The 23,103-nt window shown below is 43.4% G+C and overlaps 1 protein-coding gene across 1 annotated transcript in view; it reads right to left on the reverse strand.

Moving 5' to 3' along the window:
* The window catches only part of SLC27A2 (solute carrier family 27 member 2), a 79,714-nt gene that overhangs the window by 11,811 nt on the left and 44,800 nt on the right, over window positions 1–23,103 (reverse strand). The window contains exons 4-6 of the mRNA XM_073618596.1: window positions 18,130–18,254; window positions 15,341–15,535; window positions 2,429–2,519 (exon numbers count right to left, since the gene is read on the reverse strand). Coding sequence (XP_073474697.1) covers window positions 2,429–2,519; window positions 15,341–15,535; window positions 18,130–18,254 — 411 coding nt within the window. The remainder of the gene's footprint in view (window positions 1–2,428; window positions 2,520–15,340; window positions 15,536–18,129; window positions 18,255–23,103) is intronic.

Genomic DNA, 23,103 nt, shown 5'->3' on the forward strand with positions numbered 1-23,103 from the left:
GGATCCCGGGGTCCAGCTCTCTAAAAAGAGAAGCCTTACAGGCAAGACCTCGTTTCTTCGGATACGAGGCCCAGGTACCATTCAATTCGGCCAAAAATACACTTTGAATGGATCCGGCTGCATGGCTGACCCCACCAAGGATTGCTCCAGTGGAGCTCAGCACAGCACATCTTCACTCTTGACCAACACCTTAGACACTGGTGAAAAAACTGAGGTACTCCCAGTAGTGGGAGGGGTTATATAGGGGGTGCACTTTTTGTCTTAGGGTGTGCCAGTGTCCATCACCTGAAGGTGGCCTATAACCCACATAGTAACTACTATGGCTCTGTGTCCCGTGATGTACAATAAGAAAAAACCTTCATGACCAGGGCATTTTGCTAATCAGCACTGTGCTACTTTAACTGGCGATTGCAAGGTCATGCAACACTGTAAAAAATTAAATTTGTATCATTTTTTTCACACAAATTCACACAAATAGATCTTTCTTTTGGTGGTATTTGGGTTCTTTATTGGGTTCTTTATTTTTTGTGATATAAATGAAAAAAACGATAATTTTGAAAAAAAAAAAATACAGATATTTTCTACTTTCTGTTATAAACATATTAAATAAAAAAAAAAATGAAATGTCTTTATAAATGTAGGCCAAAATATATTCTGTTACATTTCTTTGGTAAAAACAAAATCCCAATAAGTGTATATTAATTGGTTTGTGCAAAAGTTATAGTGTCTACAAGCTATGGCATACATATTGGAATTTACAGAGATGCTATACTGTAATGGTGGTGATCTGCGACTTATAGTGTGACTGTGATAGGGTGGTGGGTAATCTGACGCTAACAGACACTATCTAGGAGGGTCACTAACTGACACTGACATTACCAGTGACACTAATGCAGTGATTTGTGATTATACAATGACACTGGCTGGGAAGAGGTTACCATCTAGGGGTAATCAATGGGTTAACTTTGTGCCTAACAATGTGTCATGTGTGCTGCTTTACTTTGCTATCTGGCTGTTTTTCTTCTTGCAGAAACAGCCAGATCGCTGATCAATGTACAGAGCCCTGTGCTGTGATTGGACACTGCCGATGAACAGGTCTCAGCCATAAATCATTGGCAGAGACCTGCTGACAAAATCGTGTCCAACCACAGTATGGGTCAGCAGGGGGTGTGTGCATGCAAACCCAGAAATCCCCGGTGATGTACCAGTACATTGTCCAGTAGGGCTGTGCTTCTCACCTGCAGTAAAACTGCCGTGGGCAGCCGACAAGTAGTTAAAGTGTTACTAAACCCAGTAATATGAAAATAGTTCATCTGCCCCCCCACAGTCCCACAGCTTATAAATCTTCTTTTTACATTAAAATATTGCCAGTATATACCTTTTTGGCTGATCTGTTAACCACGGTCAGTGATAAACTGCAGAGTTTCTGAGAGTTCAGGTAGGAGGAGATTTCCACTACAGCCTGTATACACACCCGCATGTGTGATGCCAATATCATGTGACCTGGCTAGCTCTGAGAACAAGTAATTATTCTCTCCAGCAAAAAAGACACAACTGAGCATGTGCAGGTTGGCTACCCTGCCTATGTTATCTGACTTTCCCCAGATAGACAGTGCAGGAGGGGGAGGATTTGTGCATACAGGATAAAACAGCCTTTTTACACAATGCAGAGGATTAACCCTTTAAGTTCCACAGTGAGTATAACAAGCATGCTATGCTGCATATACAGTCTGATTTTGCTGTTGTGGGTTTAGTAACACTTTAATGTAGAAGCCATTAGTTATTGTAGCAACTGGCAATAACAAATAGCCATACAGTGGAACCTTGGATTACGAGCATAATCCGTTCCAGGAGAATGCTTGTAAACCACTCGCATATCAAAGCGAGTTTCCCCATAGAAGTCAATGGAAACAAAGATAATTTGTTCCACATTGACTTCTATTGCATGCAAAACCGCATGTGGCCAGAGGTGGGGGGGCGCCGGAGAGTCTCAGAAATACTCCGGGACAGCTCGGCTGAACAGTGAACCCCTCGGAAAGGCTCGGGAACGGAGTATTTCCGAGTGTTTCCGAACCGTTCCAAGTGTCACCGGCGCCCCCACACCTCTGGCCAAATGCAGTACTGCACACCACATTAGCTTGAATTCTGCTAATTTTGCGAGACAACACTCGCAAACCGAGTCAGGATTTAAAAAAAAAAGTTGCTCGTCTTTCAAACCGCTTGTTAACCGCGTTACTCTTTAACCAAGGTTCCACTGTAATTGCCAAATTATTGGAATGCATACAATAATATGTAAGAGAACATAGTTTCACCTTACTTACTAAACTAAGTGAACATGTATATTAATTTAGTAAACAAACCCCAGAAAATCAAACCCAGTGAGCGGCATTGCTTCAAAGATAGATAGAATAATCCATTCATTACACACCTCTCTTGGCCTTGACACAGCGATTTTTGGCATCTCGGACAGGTTCATCCTTTTCAATGTCATATTTGATAAATTCAAATGGAAGTGCTTTCTGTTTGTTGAAACAAATGAGATACTTTAGCATTCAGAAATACACCATAACAGCTGAATGATATATTTACCAACATAGATAAATAAATAAATAAATTTTATATATATATATATATATAATATTACCAAAAGTATTGGGACACCTGCCTTTACACGCACATGAACTTTAATGGCATCCCAGTCTTATGCCCCGTACACACGGTCGGATGGAAAATGTGTGATAGGACCTTGTTGTCGGAAATTCCGACCATGTGTGGGCTCCATCACACATTTTCCATCGGATTTTCCGACACACAAAGTTTGACAGCAGGCTATAAAATTTTCCGACAGCAAAATCCGTTGTCGGAATTTCCGATCGTGTGTACACAAATCCGACGGACAAAGTGCCACGCATGCTCAGAATAAAAAAAGAGATGAAAGCTATTGGCTACTGCCCCGTTTATAGTCCCGACGTACGTGTTTTACGTCACCGCATTCAGAATGATCGGATTTTCCGACAACTTTGTGTGACCGTGTGTATGCAAGACAAGTTTGAGCCAACATCCGTCGGAAAAAATCCTAGGATTTTGTTGTCGGAATGTCCGATCAATGTCCGACCGTGTGTACGGGGCATTAGTCCGTAAGGTTCAATATTGATTTGTCCCACCCTTTGCAGCTATAACAGCTTCAACTCTTCTGGGAAGGCTGTCCACAAGGTTTAGGAGTGTGTCTATGGGAATGTTTGACCATTCTTCCAGAAGTGATCTTGTGAGGTCAGGTCATTTGGTGGAGGGGGGATTATGGTGTGGGGTTATTTTTCAGGGGTTGGGATTGGTCCCTTAGTTCCAGTGAAGGGAACTCTTAAGGCGTCAGCATACCAAGACATTTTGGACAATTTCATGCTCCCAACTTTGTGGGAACAGTTTGGGGATGGCCCTTCCTGTTCCAACATGATTGCGTACCAGTGCACAAAGCAAGGTCCATAAATACATGGATGAACGAGTTTGGGGTGGAGGAACTTGACTGTCCTGACCTGAACTCGATAGAACACATTTGGGATGAATTAGAGTGGAGACAGAGAGCCAGGCCTTCTCGTCCACATCAGTGCCTGACCTCAGAAATGCACTTCTGGAAGAACGGCCAAATATTCCCATAGACACACTCCTAAACCTTGTGGACAGCCTTCCCTGAAGAGTTGAAACTGTTATAGCTGTAAAGGTTGGGCCAACTCAATATTGAACCCTACAGACTAAGACTGGAATGCCAAAAAAGTTCATGTGCGTGTAAAGGCAGGCGTCCAGTGGTGGCTGGTGCTCAAAATTTTTGAGGGGTGCAAACAAACTGAAAAAAAACATCAATTGCAGCCACTGTGCCCATCAATCACAGCCACTGTGCCATCAATCGCAGCCACTGTGCCATCAATCGCAGCCACTGTGCCCATCAAGCGCAGCCACTGTGCCCATCAATCGCAGCCACTGTGCCCAACAAACGTAGCCACTGTGCCACCAAACGCAGCCACTGTACCCATAAATTGTTCCACTGTGCCATCAAATGCAGCTACTGTACCCATCAATTGATGCCAGTGTGCCCATCAATTTCCACTAGTGTGCCCCATCAATTGCTGCTAGTGTGCCCATCAATTGCTGCCAGTGTGCCCCATCAATTAATGCCAGTGTGCCCATCAATTGCCACTACTGTGCCCCATCTATTGCCGCTACTGTACCCATCAATTGATGCCAGTGTGCCTATCAATTGCTGCCACTGTGCCCATCAATTGCCACTACTGTGCCCATCAATTGCCACTACTGTGCCCCATCAATTGCCACTACTGTGCCCCATCAATTGCTGCCAGTATGCCCATAAATTGCTGCCAGTGTGCCCATCAATTGCTGCCAGTGTGCCCCATCAATTGCCGCTACTGTGCCCCATCAATTGCTGCCAGTGTGCCCCATCAATTGCCGCTACTGTGCCCCATCAATTGCTGCCAGTGTGCCCAATCAAATGCTGCCAGCATGCATCGCCCGGGAATCAGGACTTACCTGTCTCGCAGCGGGTCACGGTGGCGTCCTCCACATCCACGCTCCTCGATGTCTCCGGCCCTCTCTATCAGGCATCCAATCACAGCTTCTGTTGTTTCAGCCAATCAGGTGACAGGTAACCAGACCCAAGCACCTGATTGGCTGAGAGGCGGGTCAGTGTTCCTAACATAACACTGAGTAAACAGCAAACGCACAGCATTGCGCATGCTGCTTACCATTTTGGAAGCCTATTAGAGCCTATGGCTCTAATCAGGACGCCTATTAGAGCCCACGGCTCTAATTAGGCGCTTAAAAAAAAACCCCGCCACTGTAATTCAGGTGCCCGGCGCACGACAAGGGGCTGGACACCTGAATAGGGGGCGGCAGCGGTGACCATAGATAGATTCATGCAATGCATGAATCTATCTATGGTGAGACAGAGGTGACAGAAGAGAGGGGGCGGCACCGCCACTGCAGGCGGCCCAATACTTTTGGTAATATAGTGTAGATATATATATTAGTTACAGACGTATAAGTAAATGAAGGCAAGGGATGGGCATCATATAATTACACAAGTTTACAGCTTTTGCTGAGACATGCAGTTTATCAATACTTATTACAGATTTTTAAATATTGCTGACAAATTACTCTTTACATATTGTACACTCATGTCAGTCCCTGCCCTCTAGGAACTTACAGTCTAAGGTACCTATTCCACATGCTATACACATATTAGGGCCATTTTAGACAGGAGCCAAGTAACCTACCAGCATGTCTTTGGCGTGTGGGAGGAAACTGGAGTACCCAGAGCAAACCCACACAAGCACAGAGAGAATTTGCAAACTCCACGTAGGCAATGCCCTGGTTGGAATTCAAAACACAAACTTCAGTGCTAACTTCTAAGCCAGAAATTTTTTAACCAGGGTTAAAAAATTCCTCCAGAGGTGGCAAAAAGTTCCTTGAGTTGTGGATAACTGACTCCCCTGTGATGATGCTTCATAGTTCCAGGTCCAACACCACTTGGCTGAATTATAACTGTAAAAGGGGGCATTCTTCCCACTGACCACCACCAATGTAAGCGGCATTCTTCCCACTGACCACCACCAATGTAAGGGGCATTCTTCCCACTGACCACCACCAATGTAAGGGGCATTCTTCCCACTGACCACCACCAATGTAAGGGGCATTCTTCCCAGTGACCACCACCAATGTAAGGGGCATTCTTCCCACTGACCACCACCAATGTAAGGGGCATTCTTCCCACTGACCACCACCAATGTAAGGGGCATTCTTCCCACTGACCACCACCAATGTAAGGGGCATTCTTCCCACTGACCACCACCAATGTAAGGGGCACTCTTCCCACTGACCACCACCAATGTACAGGGTCATCTTTAATATTGATTGGACCCTGGGCAAAAAAATTCTTGGGCCCCCTCCATGCAGTTTTGTTCTCCACCTGCTCTGAGACATACAATAAATAGTAGTAGCTAGACTCAAAATATGTTTTCTGAATCAGATCAGGCAACAATTGCGATTGCTTGCAAGAGGTTAGAGTGTATCATCACCGCTTACTGATTAGTTGCTAGAGGTTACAGCACATGATTTCTGCTTGTTGATTGGTTGCTAGAGATTACTATACATCAATACCATTCACTGATTTGTTGCTAGAGGTTACTGCACATCATTACTGCTTACTGATTGGTTGCATCTCCTCACTGCCTGCACACCATGGCTGGGGAGGTGAGAGGACCTATTAACAGACAGAAAACTCCTAGGATCCTAGGACTCCCGGGATCAGTGGCAGTGCTGGGGGAGGGGAGGGTGGGGTGTGATCAATGGCAATGCTGATTTTTTATTTTACCGACTACCTATATAAAGAACGAGTTTCAAAACTGACCGCTAATTTAATAGAAGCATTCACAGTAACCACCAATGTAAAGAGGGACTTGCACTGACCACCACTGTAATAGGGGTTTACACTGACCACTAATTTAATAGAAGCATTCACAGTAACCACCAATGTAAAGAGGGACTTACACTGACCACCAATGTAAGGGGGACATTCACACTGGCCACTAGTGTGAATGAAAGGATTCTACACCAAGCCCCAATGTAATGAGAAGATTTACATTGACCACCAATGTAACTGAGACATTTAGCCTGCGTTCACATTTGTGTGTGTTGGGAACGCATGCAAAATCGCTTTCCTGACACCACAGAAATGTGCTGCCCTTTAGCTGATACACGCATCTGCTGACATGTGCCTTGGCACCGTGTAACTTTGAAAAATGGTTTGGGACTTTCTTCCACATTTGTAGTGCATAGAGCAGCCCATTGAAATGAATGGGCTGCCCTACACGTGACCTACATCTTTACCCACCCTGTCAATCCACCTTTGCATCTTAAAACCCATGCTAACCTCTGCACCCCAAACCTCCCCTATCCTCTCCACTCCAATCCCACACCCCTTTAACTCTACCTGCCTCCTCTGCTCATCTTTGCACCCACCTTCCTTACCTCAAACGGTATTTCCGTATACCTGACAAGACCAGCTAGGTATAATCACGGCAATTACCACACTCACAAGACCCTCTAAGTACTGAGGAGATACATTCCTAACTGAACACAAAAAGAGATGATGCAGAGTCTAAATGTTCAAAGCTATCTGATTTAATTCTGAGCGGGAATACAATTTACATACATTATCATTAACCAATCATTGCATGGAAAATGGGAGTGATTTAATACAGGGGTGTACATTTCATATCATTACATATCATTAATACTCAAATGCCCAACCCCTTAAACATGGCTGACACAGCAACTATAGTAACCATGCCATCTGCTTCCATGACTCATAGTCATGCCTTTGGTGTTCCCCTTTACACAGGAAAATGTCCCAGACCGCTCTACACCACAGAAGCTTTATATAGAAAGGTACAGAGCAAAGATGCTGCTGTAAGCTATATTTTCTTATATGTGTGCCTTGCAAAAACTGTTACAGTCTTTCACAGTCTGAGAATACAGAACAAACTAACTAGCAGATTAACCCAAGTTAATCTTATTAACTTATATAAAGATGGAGTCACTTCTGTTCAGTCATATTACTACAACCTCCATACATTCCCTCCTTGCTCATCTGTGCAACCCAAACTGTAATTCCTTCTCTCCCTACTTCTGCACCCCCCCCCCCCCCCCACTGATTTGCTTACCTTTGCAGAACAGGCTGATGTTAGGCTTAATGACCACAGTCATGGGTGTAGCGTAAGAGGTTGCAGGGGTCACAATCGCAACCCTGCTCTAGGGGGCCCCTGCAGCCTCCCTGTCATATTATCATATCCTCCACAAAGGCCAGCTCTGATCTGCCCTAGGGCCCCACAGCCATGCTCCAGTACCTTCCCCCAACACCTGCCAACACTGACCGAGAAACCTACATAAATTGCTAAAACAAACCCTTAACACCTCCTGAGGGGCTGCAGGCTCCAGATTTCGTGTCACATGGCTTTGCCCCTCCCCAGATCTAAATTGCGCCCCCCCCCCCCCAAAGTCAGCCATGATCTGCATAGAGTGTAACTGCCTACTGCAACTACACTGCCGTTCTGACCAAGGGATTTCACAGGTCAGAACGGCAACATAAAAGCCAGATACACCCTGTGAAGGCTGATAGACTGTGTGTAAAGGAATGTGATATCAGCCCTGTGTATTGTGGGGGGAGCTGTTTACAGTGCTGGAATGGGGAAGGAGCTCCGCCAAATGACCTGCCAGGGACAATCCCTGTCCTCTGATTCTCCAGGAGCGATCCCTGTCCTCTGATTCTCCAGGGGCGGTCCCTGTCCTCTGATGTAAGGAAGAACTCTGGGAACTCTAAACTCTTAAGCCACTTTTGGTATCTTGGCGTGCGGTGGGTATATCTGCACACACAGTGGAAGTAGTGGGTGATAGTGGGGGGGGGGGGGGGGCAGGTCAACTTTTGCATCGGGTCCCAAAAGCTTTAAGCTACGCCTCTGACCAAAGTTGTAGGCAGGACTTTCAAGCCCCTCCCTTTATTGCAGCATTCAGCATAGATGATGGTAGATACGATCTCAGGGGAGTATGATATACATATGAATACCGCCTCTATTTACATATGAATGCTGCCCGTCCCTCCTCATTTACATATAAATGCAGCTGCTATTTACATATCAATGCCGGTATTTACATGTAAACACAAGGTCTGCAGGTGAGTCATCTGTACACAACAATAGGGCAGAGCTGGGCAGCATTAGTAACAAAACTTCACACTGAGATATCAGGACACAGCACAAGATTAAAACCTCAAGGGATGAGGGAATTTAAACTGGGATAGTTGGCAAGTATAAGGCAGCTGATTTGGGCCCCACAACAATGACAGGGCCCAGGGCAGCTGCCCCTTTTGTCCTGCCTGAAAGATGGCCCTGCCAATGTAAGGGGCATTGTTTCCACTGACCACCACTGTTCCCACTGACCCCCACTAATGTAAGGGGCATTGTTCCCACTGACCACCACTAATGTAAGGGGCATTTTCCCAAATACCACAAATGGACTAAATTTAGGGTTCCTTTAGACTTGAAAATTATTGCAAGGGTTCCTTTGGAGTAAGAAAAAAAGTTTGAGAAAGGCTGCTCTAAGCCACTGTGATGCCCTAATCTTACTACAAAAGATAAGTAGATTTAGACTTACTCTGAAGATTACACCCAGTGAGGGAAAAAGTGCTTTTAGCTCCAGTAAACAAAAAGTACAGGTGTCTGCACTTGGGGCCGTGCACCTGTCCCTGTGTACCTGTCAAATTTGGGGGTGAGTCCGTACAGCCCCCATATCTCCATTCACTTATATAGGCTACATACATGCAGCTCAGCGCTACTCCAAAAAAATAAACCGATGGCTCCTCAAGTTTCATAAGGCTGAGAGCCTAATGAATGAAGCCTAAGGGAGCAATGGGAAACCTGCCTATGTGTTGGAGGAAAAATGATGCTGTAAGAATGAGAAGGAAAAGCTGCTGCAAGACTGGATAGCAGGACTGAAAAAGAAGTAATAGAGTGTTTTACTAGACAAAATAGTAAAAGGGGATAGAATTGAGGCTAAAGTTTAGGTATAGCAATTTTTCCATAGTTACATTGGTCCAGCTTGGACCTAATGTATGTAGTTTTGTATTGTATATACCAGGGGTCTACACACTTTTATTAAACAAAGGGCCAGTTTACTGTCCTTCAGAATTTTGGGGGCTGGACTGTGGCTATTGGGAGTAGAAATTTTCCTGGCATCAGTAGGAGTAAGCAATGCAAATAATTCCTCCCCCAGTACATCCCCCGAGCCACACCAGAATGGCAGAGGGAGATTAGGGAAGTAAACAAGTGGCTGAAGAACTGGTGTAATAAGGAGGGGTTTGGGTTCCTAGAGGACTGGGCCGACTTCTCAACCGATAACCGGTACTATAGAAGGGACGGACTGCACCTAAATGAGGAGGGTGCAGATCAGCTGGGAATGAAGATGGCCAAAAGGTTAGAGGGGTTTTTAAACTAGGCGATGGAGGGGGCGAGTCCAGAGGTAGAGATAATCAGCACGGAACATATTCCAGAGGGTAGTATTGGGGGCATTAGTAGTAGGTTGACCAAAGCACATAAACCTAAGGTAAGTATAGTAGCAAGTTCTAGTTGCAATCTCGGAACACCAAATAAGAGGATAATATGAGACCGGTCTAAACTACATGACACGTTCAACAATGCCAGGAGCCCGGTGGACAAGATGGGTGAACTAGAGATACTGTTGTACGAGGAGGATTTAGATTTTGTGGGAATTTCAGAGACCTGGTTCAACAGCTCTCATAATTGGCTGGCAAACATTCAAGGGTATACCCTTTATCGCAAGGATTGAGAGGGTAAAAAAGGGGGGGGGGTATGCTTATATATCAAGAATAATGTACAGGTGAATGTGAAAGATGACATCACTAAGGGAGCTAGGGAGGAGGTGGAATCCTTATGGGTAGAGCTCCAAAGGGATGAAGCTAAGGGGAAAATAATATTGGGAGTATGCTATAGGCCCCCTAACCTGAGGGAGGAAGGGGAGACAGATCTCCTATCACAATTTGGATTAGCAGCAAGGATGGGAAGTGTTATCATAATCAGGGATTTTAACTATCCAGACATAGACTGGGCGGAGGGAACTGCGCATTCATTTAAGGCTCGCCAGTTCCTTAATGTCTTGCAGGACAATTTCATGGGTGAGATGGTAGATGCACCAACTATAAATAAAGCGTTACTGGATCTACTGATTACCAACAATACAGACGTGATCACGGATGTGGAAATACGGGGCAATTTAGGTAACAGCGATTATAGGTCAATTGGCTTCAGTATAAATCACACAAATATGAAATATAAGGGGAACACAAAGACACTGAATTTCAAAAGAGCCAACTTCCCTAAACTACGAGCCTTGCTAGAAGGCATAAATTAGGATAAAATCTTAGGAACAAAAAACACGGAGGAGAGATGGGTTTGCTTTAAGAGCATATTACATAAGGGCATTAGCCAATGCATCCCATTAGGTAATAAATTTAAAAGAGCGAACAAAAGTCCTGGATGGCTTAACCCCAATGTAAAAATGCATATAAAAGCAAAGGAGAAGGCCTTCAAAAAAATACAAGGTTGAGGGATCATCATCAGCATTCAGACTTTATAAAGAATGCAACAAAAAATGTAAGGGTGCAATAAGGACGGCTAAGATAGAACATGAAAGACACATAGCGGAGGAGAGTAAAAAAAATCCCAAGAAATTCTTTAAGTATGTAAACAGTAAAAAAGGAGGACAGACCATATTGGCCCCATAAAGAATGAGGAAGGACATCTGGTTACAAAGGATGGGGAGATGGCGAAAGTATTGAATTTATTCTTCTCCTCAGTCTTCACGAGGGAATCGGGGGGCTTCAGTAACCAAAACTGCAGTGTTTATCCTCATGACACATCACAGGAAGCACCTCCATGGTTAACAGAGGACAGAATTAAAATTAGACTTGAGAAACTTAACATTAATAAATCACCGGGACCAGATGGCTTGCACCCGAGGGTACTTAGGCAACTCAGTCAAGTAATTGCCAGACCATTGTTCCTAATTTTTACTGACAGTCTACTGACTGGAATGGTACCAGCTGTTTGGATAAAAGCCAATGTAGCACCAATATTTAAGAAGGGCCAAAAATACATCCCTGGGAATTACAGACCAGTTAGCCTAACATCAATAGTATGTAAACTCTTGGAGGGGATGATAAGGGACTATTATACAAGATTTTAGTAATGAGAACGGTATCATTAGCAGTAATCAGCATGGATTCATGAAGAATCATTCTTGCAAAACCAATCTATTAACCTTCTATGAGGAGGTGAGTTGCCATCTAGATAAAGGAAGACCCATAGACGTGGTGTATCTGGATTTTGCAAAAGCATTTGACACAGTTCCCCGTAAATGTTTACTGTACAAAATAAGGTTCGTTGGCATGGACCATAGGGCGAATACATGGATTGAAAACTGGCTACAAGGGCGAGTTCAGAGGGTGGTGATAAATGGGGAGTACTCGGAATGATCAGGGGTGGGTAGTGGGGTCCCCCAGGGTTCTGTGCTGGGACCAATCCTATTTACCATAATTTGTTCATAAACGACCTGGAGGATGGGGTAAACAGTTCAATCTCTGTATTTGCAGACGATACTAAGCTAAGCAGGGCAATAACTTCTCCGCAGGATGTGGAAACCTTGCAAAAAGATCTGAACAAATTAATGGGGTGGGCAACTACATGGCAAATGAGGTTCAATGTAGAAAAATGTAAAATAATGCATTTGGGTGGCAAAAATATGAATGCAATCTATACACTGGGGGGAGAACCTCTGGGGGAATGTAGGATAGAAAAGGACCTGGGGTTCCTAGTAGATGATAGGCTCAGCAATGGCATGCAATGTTGCTGCTAACAAAGCAAACAGAATATTGGCATGCATTAAAAAGGGGATCAACTCCAGAGATAAAACGATAATTCTCCCGCTCTACAAGACTCTGGTCCGGCCGCATCTAGAGTATGCTGTCCAGTTCTGGGCACCAGTCCTCAGGAAGGATGTACTGGAAATGGAGCGAGTACAAAGAAGGGCAACAAAGCTAATAAAGGGTCTGGAGGATATTAGTTATGAGGAAAGGTTGCGAGCACTGAACTTATTCTCTCTGGAGAAGAGACTCTTGAGAGGTGATATGATTTCAATATACAAATACCATACTGGTGACCCCACAATAGGTATAAAACTTTTTTGCAGAAGGGAGTTTAACAAGACTCGTGGCCACTCATTAAAATTAGAAGAAAAGAGGTTTAACCTTAAACTACGTAGAGGGTTCTTTACTGTAAGAGCAGCAAGGATGTGGAATTCCCTTCCACAGGCGGTGGTCTCAGCAGGGGCCATTGATTTTTTTCAAGAAACTATTAGATAAGCACCTAAACAACCGCAACATACAGGGATACAAAATGTAATACTGACATATAATCACACACATGGGATGGACTTGTGTCTTTTTTCAACCTCACCTACTATGTAACTATATGTAACTAGGGGAGGAATAGTGCCCCATCTTTGGTGTCAGTGGGAGAAATAGTGCCCCATCGTCGGTGTCAATATGAGAAATAATGCCCCATTGTTGTGTCAGTGGGAGGAATAGTGTCTTGTATCAGTGGGAGGAAACGAGCTTCATGGGCCGGTTAAAGGCAAGCAAAAGGCCGCATCTGGCTCCCGGGGCGAAATTTGGAGACCACTGGTATGTACCGTACCTTTGGGATCCCTGTGGAAGCTGGAAACCACTGAAGTAGGCACTGCTACTACAATGATCTCCACTCGCTTCTGGGTCATGTGCTAAATGGCTGGCCTGCTGCATTGTGAACATAGGAGGTCGCTTGTTTGGCACGAGTGCCATTCATGGAACACTTTGCACTTTCTCAATGAATGCAAAACATTCTCTGATTGGATGAGGTGGAAAAGTGAGGTGACAGCACCACAATTTCCACTTTGCCAAATCCCAGAACACTTTGCATTCACTGAGAAAATGCAAGGTGTTATTTTAATCGCCCTGTGCTGAGTGGGCAACCTCCTGTGCTCAGTAAGCAGCAGGGAAGTTACTGAGCATGGGACCCAAAATCTAATGGAGATCACTGGCATAGTGGGGTTTACTTCAGTGATTTCCAGCTTCTTCAAAGAGAATGGCCAGGTATGGCACATGCATACTTACATTGGTCCAAGCTGGACTAATATAACTATGTAAAAATTGCTTTAACCACTTCAGCCCCGGAAGATTTGGCTGCTCATTGACCAGTACATTTTTTGCGATACGGCACTGCGTCGCTTTAACTGACAGGGGAAGGGGACTGACTATAGGAGATGACAGATCGTGTTTCCTAGCTATTAGGAACTCACAATCTGCATCTCCTCTCCTCACAGAACAGGGATTTGTATGTTTACACACACACACACATGTCCCTGTTCTGCCTCTCGTGCTCGCGATCTCGCGTGGCCGGCGGTCATGAGCATCGGCACCCCTGCAGTATTCCAGCAACTGCATTATGACCCCTTTTTCTAGGACACGGTGTTGAAAGTTGCAATGATTACTATGATGATAATTAATTACCAAGATGTGTCATATTTTATACTCAATCCAGCCCACTGTTTTATTGGAGTTTGATATGCTGAACTACAGGGAGAAAAGCTATTTAAACTACACATCCAAAGTATGCTTTCATTAAAGTGTTTGTTAACCTACAGGGTACAATTTACATTATCCTCTTGGTTGATGAATCTAATGTTCCCCTGTATATTATGGTTGTGCCATAGATCTATGGAAAAGGAGTTGCTGTCCACATCCCTAAGGGCCCTTTCACACTGGAGCGGTTTGCAGGCGCTATTGCGCTAATAATAGCGCCTACAAACCGACTAGAAAGTGCTGTCTCTCCAGTGTGAAAGCCCTGGGGCTTTCACACTGGAGCGGTGCGCTAAAGTCCTGCTAGCAGCATCTTCGGAGCGGTGAAGGAGCGGAGTGTATACCGCTCCTGCCCATTGAAATCAATTGGACAGTGCGGCTATATCGCTATACAGAGACGCTTTGCGGTGGTTTTTAACCCTTTCTCGGCCGCTAGCGGGGGGGCGTTTTTTTTTTTACCAACGGTAAAGCGCTGCTTACATAAGCGGCGCTTTACCGCTGATGCGGACATGTCACCGCTGACATCCGTCGCTCCATAGATCTGCATGGAGCGTCCGTTCAGGTCCACCTAAAAAACTGACAGGCGAACCTGAACGGTCGGCCCATGTGAAAGGGGCCTTACAGATGCCAGGATTTTACACTGAGCTGCTCATGCGTAGCTATCAGTGTGCAATTAGCAAAACAATTTTAGCAGGCGGAGGAAGCGATTTCATGGCAGAACATTTTACATTACAATTTTTGTTCTGCTTTAAAGGAAACCATTTACAGAGAAGGATGCATAAGCTGCCACTGATGTTCAGCTTCTAAAATAAAGTCTAGACATACTTGCAAAGCTGAAATTGACTTATTATGAAGAGCAATGAAGTACAGAACTTCTTTTTGCATCCCTACAGGCTTTTGTGGAGTGTGGAGCTCTGGTCACCCACTTGTTCTGTCCCTATTGTAATCTGCCACTGTCAAAACCCCCTGCTGCCTTGTTTTCTACCCTTACTAGGGTGGTCTCTCTTTATATGCCTAATGCCACTGATGCCAATGATCTTCCAAAAACATTTACGGCCTACTTCATCAATGAATATATTTTTTATTTACCTTGAGTAAGAAGTTTTCTCTGCCTACTGCGCCAACTGTGTTGGTGTAGTTGATAAATAATATATTTCCTTCAGTAGCTGCATAAAATTCATACATGTGAATATCTCCAAACCTCCTCAGAAACTCACTCCAGATATCAGTCCGTAGACCGTTGCCAAGGGCCATCCTCACGTTATGGGATGCATCATCATCTGTCTGAGGAACAACGTAAGGGAAGTTTAGGAAAACAGATTAGGAAAGCAAATGTGCAATATCAAGCTTTGGGTTATTATCTGTCTTGATTTCTCTTGTTAATGATTCTTGTAGACATCACTGACTTGCTACCATACCTCTTATAGATCTTTGTAGTCATCAACCAGAACCATCAGGTTACCCAAGTAACTGTAAGTAAATTATTACACTCTAAGTATAAATTACTGCCCGGGTTGTGAATTTTCCTTTTCCTTGCTCTCCTGAAGAAGCTTGATATGTGACACACATTGAGAAAGGAGACTGCTGTGAATATTTAAGCATTGTGACACCAACGCTGTATCCTGGCCTAGGTCGACAAGGCCGAGGCCTAGGGCAGCACTTTGCAGGGGGGCAGCACGGAAGGAGTCCCCGCCGACTTGCGCTACACTGTTAGTGTAGCGCCAGTTTTATGGGGTGGACTGAGCTGAGAGGTAAATTAGTCTATCGCCCCCCCATAAAGCGGCCGCACTGCTTCCGGTATGCGGGCAGCCGGCATTTTCCGCAACTGTGTGTGTGTGTGTGTGGGGGGGGGGGGGGGCGCCGCTTTCTGCTGCTTTATGGTTATATCTTCTTAGTCCTCTCCATAAAATTATCAGAAATGTGTGCTTAAAGTAGAACTATAGGCAACACTTTTTTCTCATTTTGGATAGAACAGGAAGTGAGAGGAAATCTATGCAAATTAAGGGTATCCATTGCCCCCCCCCCCCAGGCCCTCAGAACTAGTGTCCCCACTCGAAAATATCAGTCTTAAACAGCAAGGGGTGTGGCCTTGACAGGAAAGGGTGGGTCATATTTAAATTAGGGGGTGCACGAGTTTAGTCAGGCCTGGGGCAGCACAAAACCTAAATACACTAAAATGTGAAACCCCTGCACTAAAACTAAACCTATTTTCTACAGAGTAATGCCGCATACACACGGTCGGACTTTCCGACGGGAAATGTTCGATGTGAGCTTGTTGTTGGAAAGTCCGACCGTGTGTATGCTCCATCGAACATTTGCTGTCGGAATTTCCGCCCACAAATGTTTTGATGTGAGCTTGTTGTTGGAAAGTCCGACCGTGTGTATGCTCCATCGAACATTTGCTGTTGGAATGTTTGAGAGCAGGTTCTCAAATTTTCCGACAACTTCACTTGTTGTCAGAAATTCCGATTGTGTGTACACAAATCCGTCACAAAAGTTCATGCATGCTCGGAATCAAGCAGAAGGAGCCGCACTGGCTATTGAACTTCCTTTTTCTCGGCTCGTCGTATGTGTTTGTACGTCACCGCGTTCTCACGTTTGGAATTTTGGCCCAACATTTGTGTGACCGTGTGTATGCAAGACAAGTTTGAGCCAACATCCTTCGGAAACAAATCCACGGTATTGTTGTCGGAAAGTCCGATCGTGTGTATGCGTGTTGCCTATTTAGGTGGTAGTCTCCCCAATGTGGAGAAGCAATTGCTATTTTTGTGATTTTATGGCTATGAATTCATATTTTAAATAAAATGTATCAATAAATAAATAATATGTTCTGGTTTGGAGCCTTGAGTAGATGTAAACACCTTAAAAGCCTTAGTTAGCCAATTGGCACTTACTTGCATTTGGATAGTATACAACAGTATATAAAGAGTGTGGTGTTTTTTAATTCCTTTGGAGGCACTCCAAAATTGGAATATATCCTAACTATGTACTTACTCAGACTTAAAGTGGATGTAAACCCAATGCCATCCTTTCTAAACTACTGCCATAGGGGTTATCTATAAGGATATACATGCCTCCTGCATTTATCTTTACCTGTCAAATGTCTCCCCTCTGTCTGTTATTAGACACGAAAAACTGCAGATTCTGTGGGTGGGTCTGTTGTCTGGAGCTTGGTGGGTGGATTTGTGATGTCAGTAGACTCCCCGCCCACCTCTACACTCCCCTTGTCAATATGCATTTTCTCCTGTGTATTTCTTACACTGAACTTCTGCTATGATCTCTAACATCCAGTGAAAAGACAGGAAAGTAACCACATGACTTCAGCATGCCAAATCATGCTGAGGTGTGGAACAATCCTTGCAGAGCTGCTGAAGAAAGGAGTGGGAGGGAATTAAAAAATAATGCATGTCTTAGGCTAGTGCACGAGATATGTAAATCACCTGTCACTCACAGCAAGGGGGAGGATTTGACAAAGTTTTTCCCAGTTTGTCAAGATTGTTCTCACTGAACAATAAAAGAGGATTGCTCAGAGATGGATTAACTCTGTGTGTCAAGACTGGGCTCAAATTATAGGAAATCTTATACTCTACAGTATATCAAAAGAAAAAAAAAATTTTTTTTCGGGTTTACATCCACTTTAACCACAAACAGATTGATTTTTGTATGGCCATGCAAAAGCACAGATCTCTACCATCCTAGCTGAACTTCCACGTATTGATCTATCAACATTCCAGTTGACACCTGGATGGTGAAACATTTTTTTCTGCCATACACATTATTAGATAGACCTCTGAAACATGTTTAGCACTTTTGCTGGCTAAAATCCTAATATTTCACATATGCTTTACATTTCTACAGTACACCACAACAACAGGTACCTTAGGAACATTGCATAAGTAGCGCAGCACTTCTCCAATATATTGGATAACAGTCACATTATACTTCCTGCAATCATCCCAAAACTGGCTGGCAGAAAACTTCTTCCGTAACACTAGAGTGCAACCTGAGAGCAATGAGAGGAAATACATATGAAAGAACAAGAACACATTACAAGAAACAATTAATTATTATTACTATATATATAGTTTATCTGTCACAAGACTTTGATGGAAGAAACCATTCCTTCACCTATGTGCCTCATAATGTCTGAGGCATCAAAGTGAAAAGCTACTGAATAAGGCTGGCCATACACGGAGATCATTTCTTTCCTGCAACCTGTGTTGATGCGGAAATCCCTCCTCCTGGGCCAATGTCTTCTCCCGGCGGGGGAAGCCATCCCCACCACGAGAAGAAAGTGATTATCGTGATTATCGCTAGCGGCTATAGCAGCTGCTAGTGATAGTTGCAGAAGAGAATTTGGCAGGCTGGTTCTACCCAAGTTGATCGATCAATAAACTTGGTACATTCAGCCTGCCCAATAATGGTTCAAATCTCGGCTGGTTCCTGCTGAACCGGCTGTGATTCGAACTGTGTATGGTCGGCCTAACTATCTTGGAACCAGTATGCTTTTTATTAAAAGAGAAAGAAGACCCCATGGCTGACTGCAATGATTTCTGAACAATGTCAGACTGAAGCCTCGTACACACGATCGGATTTTCCGATGGGAAATGTGTGATTACAGTTCCGCGGACAAATGTTGGATGGCAGGTTTTAAAATTTTCTGTTGTCGGATTTTCCAAGCGTGTGTACACAAGTCTGTCGGACAAAAGTCCGAAGTACAAACACGCATGCTCGGAAGCAAGGACGAGCCAGAAGCGGTCAGTCTTGTAAACTAGCGTTCGTAATGGAGAATTAACATTCGTGACGCGGCAAATTATGAAATCTCCAAATGCAGCGCACAATTCTCTTCTTCTTTAATGGGATAATAATGAAGCTGCTTTGCTGGTGATACTGATGGAGTTATTGCAAACAAGTTTTCAAAGGCTTTTTTTTTTCTAGTGATATCAAGAATAATATTATTATGCTTTTTTTTTTTTTATTTGGGCAAGTTACCACAACACCATTATCCCGTAGTTTTTAAGATCAAAGATACAATTATGTTGGTGTCCCTTGACAATTTTACATTGTATTTTTTTAAAATGTAACTGCCTACTCCCAAACTGTCATTTGAAGTAAAACACATAGCCAAGTATTATTCTCCACAATTTTTTTTATTGTGCATTAAAAAAAGAAAACAAATAAAATTAGACATGCTATCTGCCAAAAGAACTTAACCAAAAAGTGCATTCTATGCATCCAAAAATATAGAAAATATACCAAATCAAATCATTATTCAACCAAAAAAATAATGTCAAAGCAATAACTCCAAGGCCAATAATAAATAACACGCTATCTCCTCCGATTCCGCAACATGGCTGGTTGACAAACGACCGTTCAGAAACTAACTGAAAAGTGCGAAATGAAAAGCGCAAAATGAAAAGCGCAAAATGAAAGGTGCGAAATGAAAAGCGCAAATCAACACTCACCAAACTTCTACTAACACGAAATTAGCAGAAGGAGCCCAAGGGGTGGTGCTAAAGAGCTGAAAAACAATGTAGTATGTCACTATGTTCTAATTTGTTGGCCGTCAATTCCTTGCCGTTTGTATGCAAGACAAGTTTGGGCCAATGCCCTTCGGACAAAAGTCCACGGTTTTGTTGGCCAACAATCCGATTGTGTGTACGAGGCTTGAGTCTATCCTAGGGCAGGTTGTGCTTCCACCCATTAACATACAATGCAGGAGGCCAACTTTTAAACCTTTAACACTTTGTTAGGACAGTGTTCAAATCTAGTTTACAGTTGATACTGAGATCTACCAGCACATTACAGTGTTATCTATGGAAAACACAGCTGCCCAGCCCCTCATAAACAAAGAGATCTAAAGCCTAGTACACACAATCAGAATATCGTACAAAAAAATATCGCTTTCAAATCAATCGTACGATAATCTAGTCATTAGTACACAGCTTTCATCTGAAATTATCCAAAGGGACAAACACCAAAAATGTTCTCACGCAATTGTTTAATCAGTACAGTTTTTGTCCGAAAATACAATACAAATACATTACAGGCATACCCCGCTTTACGTACCCTCACTTTATGCACACTCGCGAGTACGGACACATTGGCGTCTATGGAAAATCTTGGTCAGCTTGACATGGCACTACTCTCGGTTTTTAACATTGGCGTCTATGGGAAATCTTTGTCAGCTTAACATGGCACTGCTCCCTTTTTATGCGATTTTGGTCTCAGCCAGCTTGCCTAGGTAATTAGTTATGCCTGTAAATGACTATTGCAATGCAGTACATGCATTGAGAAGTGAAAAAAGGTATTGTTTCACTTTAAGTACATTTTCGTTTTACATAGATGCTCTGGTCCCATTGTGTACTTAAAAGTGGGCTATGCCTGTACATCACTTCCGATGATTTATTCTGTTGTACAAGAATTTTCGTACTTTTTTTGGTAACTATGTGAGATGGTCATTCTGTGCAGTCATGCATTTTCCAATCTGATATGCTAAATGCAATTTCTTTGAGGCAAACCTATCCTCTGAAGAAGACCGCAACAAAACGGGTCGAAACGCGTCAGTTTGTCATACATTAGACATTTTTATCATGTAATGTTATGTACATTTCTGTGTTTGCAACATTTGCACTTTTGGGTATACCCCCTCTAGAGCTCATATTTTAACTATCATGGAAACATTGTATGCCAATAACTTTTAATTTTTTATATTTTTCTTACTTATTCCTCATTTACCTCACTGCTAAAAAACCCCTCTGGGGGAATTTTCCCATTACAGAATTTTCATACTTTAGTAACCTATTCATTTTCAATAAAGAGACTAGCATGCAAAAAAAAAAAAAAAACAGACGATCATTCGTTGGATAATCTCATCGTATGTACTGGGGTTTTGCAGGATAGGAGTAGGATTTTGCAGGGTAGGAGTTATCAGAAAAGAGCATCTAAAATGGTAAGCATGAATTGTAAAATATTTTTTTAAGTAGGTAGGTATTACCCTAATTTAGCTGCAAAAGTAGAAATAAAGGGGAGGGTAAATCTCTTCACTACTGAGGAAATTAACTATTCGCTATAATCATTGCACTGCTCATGAGAACAATCTCTCAGTAGCAAAAGGAAAGTGGCATAAAAATTGAACTGGTTCATTAAATGTTCTTTGAATAAAACAGTTAGCCTCGGTTCACACCAGAGGCGGCACGACTTGCAGGTCACCTCACCGAGGCGACCTGCACACGACTGCCGGGGCGACTTGCAAAATGACTTCTGTATAGAAGTCTATGCAAGTCGCCCCAAGTCGCCCCCAAAGTCGTACAGGAACCTTTTTCTAAGTCGGAGCGACTTGCGTCGCTCCGATTAGAACGGTTCCATTGTACTGAACGGGACGCTACTTGTCAGGCGACCTAGGTCGCCTGACAAGTCGTCCCAGTGTGAACCGAGGCTTAGGGGGAGATTTACTAAAACTGGAGTACTCGGAATCTGGTGCAGCTGTGCATGGTAGCCAATCAGCTTCTAACTTCAGCTTGTTCAATTAAGCTTTGGCAATTAGGCTGGGTTCACACTGGTACGACAAACGCTCCGACATTGGGAGCACATGTCATATGACCTGTATAAATTAATGGTTCCCTATGAGAGCCATCTTAACTGGTCCGACACAAGTCGGTCCGACTTTGAAAAAGGTTCCTGCACTACTTTGGTCTGACTTTGATCCTACTCCAGCCCATTGAATATCATTGAAGTCGAATCAAAGTCGTATCCTCGTCCTAACCATCTGACTTATTACATCCGACATGGTGATTACAGCAGCAGTAAAAGGAATTTATGTCACACTGGGATTGTTTTGATTGGTCAAAGGACAAGTCAGCCTATCTCAAAGTCGGAGCAAATTCTTATCCTGTTCATTCAAGTCGCATAGAAGTAGGACCAATGTTGCAGGGCAAAAGTAGGATGACAGTTGTACAACAGTCGTGTCGTACCAGTGTGAACCCGGCCTTAGGCTTGATTTACACCTATGCATTTTTAGTACTTTTTGCATTTTGCAGATTTGCACTGCAGTCCATTTAACATGCTTTCCTATGGAACATGTTCTGTAAAGCAAATCTGCAAAAATGCAAAAAGCACTAAAAATGCATAGGTGTGAATGGAGCCTAAAACCTGGAAGCTGACTGGTTTCTATGCAGAGTTGCACCAGATTTTGCACTCTCCAGCTTTAGTATATAACCTAGTGTTTTTTGACTCAAGCAATCAGGGTTATTACTCACCAAATAACACTGACAAAACAGTGAATTATATAAACGTAAATCACTGATTTTTCAATAAAAACCATGCCAGTGAAACAACCTTCACCCATGATTTACATATGTGTGTGAACAGAGAACACCCAAAAAAAAAATTTTTTTAGTGGGTAGCACTCTCACCTAGCAGTAAAAAGGGTCGCTGGTTCGAATCCCAACCACGACACTACCTGCCTGGAGTTTGCATGTTCTCCCTATGCCTGTGTGGGTTTCCTCCGGGTACTCCGGTTTCCTCCCACACTACAAAGACATGCTGGTAGGTTAATTGGCTTCTGTCTATATTGGCCCTAGTATATGAATGTGAGTTAGGGACCTTAGATTGTAAGCTCCTTGAGGGTAGGGACTGATATGAATGTACAATGTAAAGCGCTGCGTAAATTGACAGCGCTATATAAGTACCTTAAATAATAATAATAATAATCAGGGAAACAACCCACTGCCTATAAATAATCCATTGTCATTAATAAAGTGGATCGTAGTATCGGCCATAGTAAAGGCAGATCTCTCACATAGAACGGACAGCAAGAGATCTGCCTTCCATAGCCAAGAACACGCAAATGC

Source organism: Aquarana catesbeiana, linkage group LG03, assembly GCF_042186555.1.
Source record: "Aquarana catesbeiana isolate 2022-GZ linkage group LG03, ASM4218655v1, whole genome shotgun sequence".
Lineage (NCBI taxonomy): Eukaryota > Metazoa > Chordata > Amphibia > Anura > Ranidae > Aquarana > Aquarana catesbeiana.